Source organism: Prionailurus bengalensis, chromosome A1 (genome assembly GCF_016509475.1).
Source record: "Prionailurus bengalensis isolate Pbe53 chromosome A1, Fcat_Pben_1.1_paternal_pri, whole genome shotgun sequence".
In the NCBI taxonomy this organism is placed as follows: Eukaryota; Metazoa; Chordata; class Mammalia; order Carnivora; family Felidae; genus Prionailurus; species Prionailurus bengalensis.
Window position 1 is genome coordinate 2,241,238 of NC_057343.1, and position 6,000 is coordinate 2,247,237.

General features: G+C 49.3%; 1 protein-coding gene across 4 annotated transcripts in view; it reads right to left on the reverse strand.

The window, feature by feature from the left end:
• Positions 1 to 5,561, reverse strand: part of ZDHHC20 (zinc finger DHHC-type palmitoyltransferase 20) — a 75,167-nt gene extending 69,606 nt beyond the window's left edge. For 3 of the 4 annotated variants that reach the window (XR_006296585.1, XM_043574997.1, XM_043575021.1), the window contains exon 1: positions 5,209 to 5,502. Coding sequence is in view for 3 of the 4 variants with exons in the window: in XM_043574997.1 (XP_043430932.1) it covers positions 5,209 to 5,326 (118 nt within the window). In the remaining variant the exon portion in view is untranslated. Of the gene's footprint in view, positions 1 to 5,208 lie in introns of all 4 variants that reach the window. The other variant, XM_043575007.1, reaches the window with a different exon arrangement.
• Between the last annotated feature and the right edge of the window lie 439 nt (positions 5,562 to 6,000).

Here is a 6,000-nt window from a genome sequence, read left to right on the forward strand (position 1 = left end):
GAAATTAGAAAATTGTTTTAACTGAATGAAAATGAAAGTATAACATATCAACATTGATGGGATGTGAACTAAGCAGTATCTGGAGTAAATTTCCAAGACTAAACACGTAAGAAAGGACTCAAATCAGTGACTCCAGTTTCCATATTAAGAAACTAGAAAAAGAGGGGGCGTACCTGAGTGACTCAGTCGGTTGAGTGTCCAACTTGAGTTTGGTTCAGGTCATGATCCCAGGGTCATGGGATGGAGCCCCACCTTGGACTCCACGCTGGGCACGGAGCCTGTTTAAGATTCTCTCTCCCCCGTCCCCTCGGCCCTTCCCCTGCTCGCACTCTCTAAAAAGAAAAAAAAAAAAAAACTAGAAAAAAGAGCAAAGGAACCCAAAGTAAAAGAAAGAAAAGAAATAATAAATATCAGACAAGAAATCCATGAAATAGAAAATAAAATCAAGAAAAATCAAAAGCTGGTTCTTTTGAAATCAATAAAAAACACTGGAATCAACTGTGGCAAGAGCTATGCTCAATGTTGATATTTCAACTATTTATCTTGCCTCATTCTAAATTTGAAGAAATTACGAAGGAGACACAGGAATGTCAGATACATAGACTCAGAGGTTACGTTTCTACTCTACACACTTCTCTCCGAGAAAAGAGCCATATCCATCCTCAGGCAAACCACACAGCTGTTCCATGCAGTAGTTTCTTCATCAGTTAAATAAATGGAATGATTAGATCATCTCTAAAATCTCTCTGGGCTCTAAGATCTTCTACATGCCACATAAGAGGGACACGTCTACTATTAACAGCTCTAGCTGACCTGAATGAGACACCCTGATAAAACCCTGGGAACCTGAATTAGCACTTTCCTCAGAAATAACCATCTTGGCCAAAGTGTAAAAATGGGGCAATCCGCCCATAAATTCATGTTTAAATATCAGCCTTGGGAGAAAATCAAAAGAGGAGTTCCGCTGAACACCAAGCACCGATATGACTAATTACTTGATCCTTATTTCTCTGCTTATCACCCTTGTAACATGGCCACCTTCGATTAATGAATTCTTACTCAATTTTGTCCTCAATATTATTCCGTCTTCTAACAGTAATTACACATTTCATACGTGTGTGTATGGAATTACAAAATTAGAAACTTACAGAGGCTAAGATGGAATGAGGGCCTCTCATAACCTATTTGTCAACTGTCTTCCTGTGGGCCAGGCATTTTAATTGTCTGAGATATTTAGGAACCTTCTGAGGCTATCTTTTAGGAGAAAATTACCTTCTATACATATATTACAGATAAGACTGAAATCTGCCTTCAGTGTACAGATCCTGATAACCAAGTAGACTATTCTTGCATAGTAGTTAATTTTATTTTTTTTTATTTTTTTAATATTTATTCATTTTTTCAGAGGCAGAGAGAGACAGAGCATGAGCGGGTAAGGGGCAGAGAGAGAGACACACACACACAGAATCCGAAGCAGGCTCCAGACTCCAAGCCGTCAGCACAGAGCCTGACGCGGGGCTCGAACTCAAGAACCGCTAGATCACGACCTGAGCCGAAGTCGGACGCTTAACCGCCTGACCCATCCAGGCGCCCCGCATAGCAGCTAATTTTAAAAGCACGGGTTCTAGCTCCAAGCCACTTGACGCCACTTACTGGTTGTATGACCCTGGACAAATTATTTCACTTCTGAGTATTAAATGAATTAACACAGTAAAGATACAATCATCCTTTCCCATCTGGTTTGATAAAAAAATTACCAGGAACTAAGAAAACTCTATAAAAATTATGAAAACAGCACTTTATTTTTTTATTTTAATTCACGTAGTTAACATACTAGTGTTGTATCAGTTTCAGGTGTAAAACAGGCCGATTCAACAATTGCATACAGCACTCCGTGCTCATCAAGTGTACTCTTAATTCCCTTCACCGACTTTACCAATCCTCTCACCTACCTCCCCTATGTTCTCTGTAATTAACAGCCCATTTTTTGGTTTGCCTTTTTTTTCCCTGTTGTTCATTTGTTCTGCTTCTTAAATTCCACCTAAGAGTGAAATCACATGATATTTTTCTTTAACTGATTTCATTTAGTATAATAGTCTCTAGCTCCGTCCATGTTGTTGCAAATGGCAAGATTTCATTCTTTTTTACGGCCGAGTAATATTCCCTCGTATATATACACCATTTCCTCTTTATCCGTTCATCAACCAGTGGATACTTGGGCTACTTCTGCAGTGTAGCTATTGTAAATAATGCTAAGACAGCACTTCAAGTAAAACTCACACTTCACCCAACTTAAAGCAAAGTTATATAGCGATATATTCTAGTGGCAGGGTCCGTGCTATGAAAACAAATATACATAAGCAGTAAAGATAGTTTTACTATGAAAGTGAATGAGCTTTTATGCTCAACCAGACAGTCCCGTGACACTGCACACCTCCCAAATCCTCCCTAGTTAAACTCAGACAACTTAGAAGTATTAAAATTTTTTTAAATATTTATTATTTTGAGAAAGAGAGGGACAGAGTGTGAGTGGGAGAGGGGCAGAGAGGGAGACACAGAATCCGAAAGCAGGCTCCAGGCTCTGAGCTGCCAGCATGGAGCCCGACGTGGGGCTCGAACCACCAGACCACGAGATCATGATCTGAGCCAAAGTCGGACACTTACCTGACTGAGCCACCCAGGCGTCCCAAACTTAGAAGTACTGAATGCAGGCCCTATGGAAGACCTTTCACTACTGAATATTTTAAAATTTTGTCAAGCACTGGGCCTTAATTGTTGCAGAATGTGTAACTTCATGAAATCCTGGGGTATGCTCTCTAAAGGATGGGCCTAAAGCCTAACTCAAGGTACGATCTCCAGAAAGGGCAACCACTTATCCCCACCGAAACCCCTTCCCCAATCATGGAACAATTATCATTGCACTGACTCACTAAAGGTTACGTGGAGAATATAAAGATGTGCATCACAGTACAACGGCCACTCAACAATTGTGTGACCAAAGGACGACCTATGTGCTCAGTCTCATTTCCTACATCTGTAGAGACATCTATGCTATGAGATACTGAGGATTAAAGGAGAGAATGAATAAAATGTCCCCTCCACCCACACTCGCACCCAGCACTTCCCAATTCATATTCATTTCCCTTTCCTTATGTTTAATGTCACCTTTTGATATTCTGGACAAAACCCAACTATAGGTTAAGACGTGTGATTTCAACGTAACAGCGTTCCTTCACAAGATGCACTTCGAAGCCACTGTGGCATTAGAATGGCGTGGGAATAATCTTCTGACAGAATTAAATGAGACTGGTACCACTTCTGGAATAAACGCCCACTTCAGAGTAAATAAGACCAAGTATTATCAAAAGCGGAAGAGAATCAATCCTATGATCACTATCACTTTTGGGAAGCAGCTTCAAGAAATACCTAAATCTAGTCAATTTTAACGGATTCAAACATCATTTTTCAATCACATTCAACAGATGAATGCTATTATTATTGACAGCTAATTTATTCTGGGCCTAGTCGCAGGGGTAGTTTTCTGTATAATTTTTAAAAATTTTTTTAAATGTTTATTTATTTTTGAGACAGAGAGGGACAGAGCATGAATGGGGGGACGGTCAGAGAGAGAGAGGGAGACACAGAATCGGAAGCAGGCGCCAGGCTCTGAGCCATCAGCCCAGAGCCCGACGCGGGGCTGGAACTCATGAGCCACAAGATCGTGACCTGAGCCGAAGTCGGACACTTAACCGACTGAGCCACCCAGGCTCCCCTGTATAATTTTTTTGAAGGTGGTTATTTTCATTTAAAAACCGACCCTGAAACTTCCTGAACCAAAGCATTCTTTCACGTGCAGAACTCGGTCCAAACCAAGTAGAGAGCTGCACAGATCCCAGAGCCACAACCCGACTCGTCCCGGGTTTGCCACTTGCAAGAGGACTGGGTGGTGTAACTACTTTTCATTTCATCCTGTTGGGATCAGTCTAGCTCAGGTGGCTCTTTTATTAAGTGCATGTCACAAGAGCCCTCTGGATAGCTTTGGCCTCAGTCTGGGGACGAACTAGATCATTCTGGGATGCCAAGGGACTGCTTTTACTAACACCACTTCCCACTCGGTCCTGAGTTTTCACGAAGCACTGGTATAAACAGCAGACATACGGGAAAGCAGAAGGCTAGTCTAACCGTCTAGCCTAACCCTAGAACAGCCGCACACCCAAAGCCTACGAACATTTAAGGCTGAGCAACCAATCACTGTGACACACACAGTCGGAGCCCTCAAACAACGTTTTGATTACAAACAATTCCCTTCCATCTTAACAGCAACTTATTCAAATCGGAATCGTACATCCTCGAAGCGTACCGCCATGCTACTCCTTTTTTTTTTTTTTTTAAATCCCAGGGAACCTGGTGAGAAACTGGGTACGAAGAACTAACGAGAGAATCGGCAGTAACGAACATAAGACCTCAAACCCCCAGCATGGACGTAATATAAAAGAGAATCGGGCTAGGTCTCATCACTCATTCTTTCGGTCTTAAAAATGGCATTTTCTGTAAGTTCCTGGATTCAGACTCGAAAGAAATGAACTTTAAAACGGGTCCCGCGCCACGAGAAATCAGAAGCGGGCGCTCACTCTTGCGCCGCTCACCTGCCTGCGGTCAGCAGGGGACAGCGAACAGACCACCTGTCCCCACCCCCCCACCCCCCACCCCGGCCCCCAGCCGGCTCTTGGGGTGGCACAGTTTTCCTCTCGCGCTGGTTAGGCGATCTAGGAGGGACAGATTTCTTTATTGCCAACATTAACAAAAGCAAAGAATGCAACACACACACACACACACACACACACACACACACACACACACACACACTTGGACGATGTGCGGCTGCTCCTTTCGAGGAAAGCCCCTCTCTGAGCGCTCCGCCCCAGGAGAACGAGGCGCCCGCGGGGGACCGCAGACCCCAGGACGCACACACCGCCTCGCTCCGCCCCGACCTCGGCCCCGAGGAGCGCGGCGCGGGGTGTCGCGCACGCCGGAAGGCCGCGCCGCCCCGCACCGCCGCGACAAAGCCACGGGCGCGGCGGCCCGGCCTTCCTCCCGGGTCTGGGCCGGACCCCGGCCGCCTGGCGAGCGCAGGCGCCGGCCGGCGGGGCGCGGGGCCGCAGAGGCCCGGCCTTCCGCCCGCCCGCAGCCCGGCCGCCGGGTACTCACACACGCACAGCTCCACCACGTACGCGTAGTAGGACCAGACGACCACGAAGGTGATGAAGAGCACCGGCACCCAGCCCACGCCGCGCTGGCAGCAGCGCCAGAACGTCCACGGCGCCATGTTCCGCTGGCGGCTGCAGAAGCGGGCGCCCCACGGTCGAGGGGAGCGCCAGGCCCCCGGCGGCGGCGGCGGCGGCGGCGGCGGCGACTCGGGAGCTCCGGGCCGCTCCTCGTCCAGGCGCCCCGCCTCCGAGGCCGAGCCCGAGCCCGAGCCCCAGGAAGAGTAGATGGGAGGCCCCTCCGCGACTCCTCCCCGCGCCTCGCCCGGCCGGGTCCCGCCCCGGTCGTGCATCCCGCCGCCCCCGCCCCCACCCCGCCCCCGCGCCCACGCCCGCCCCGCCTCCGCGCGCCGCAGCCCGCGCCGCGCCTCCGGGGGCGTGGCTCCCGCCGCCAGAGGAGGCGGGGCCCGGGCGTGGGGGCGGGGCCTGCGCCGGCGGCGGCCGTTGGGGCGTGGCGGGGCTGGGTGCGGACCGGCCCGGGGGGCGGGGGAGGCCGCGGCGGCCGAGAAGGAAGCGAGCCCGGCGCGGTGCGCGCGGCGACGGACGCTTCCTGGGTGGCTGCCCGGGAGAGGACGTGGCTCTCGGGGATTGCGTCTCACGTCGGGGGGCAGCTGGGAATGATTTCCTTGGCCGGGTCGTGGGCCTCGGGCCACGAAGTACGGAACTTGCTCCCCTGGGGTCCTGCGGACTCTGACTGGTCCGGGCCCATTTTCCGATAAGGAGCAGACCGTGCCCC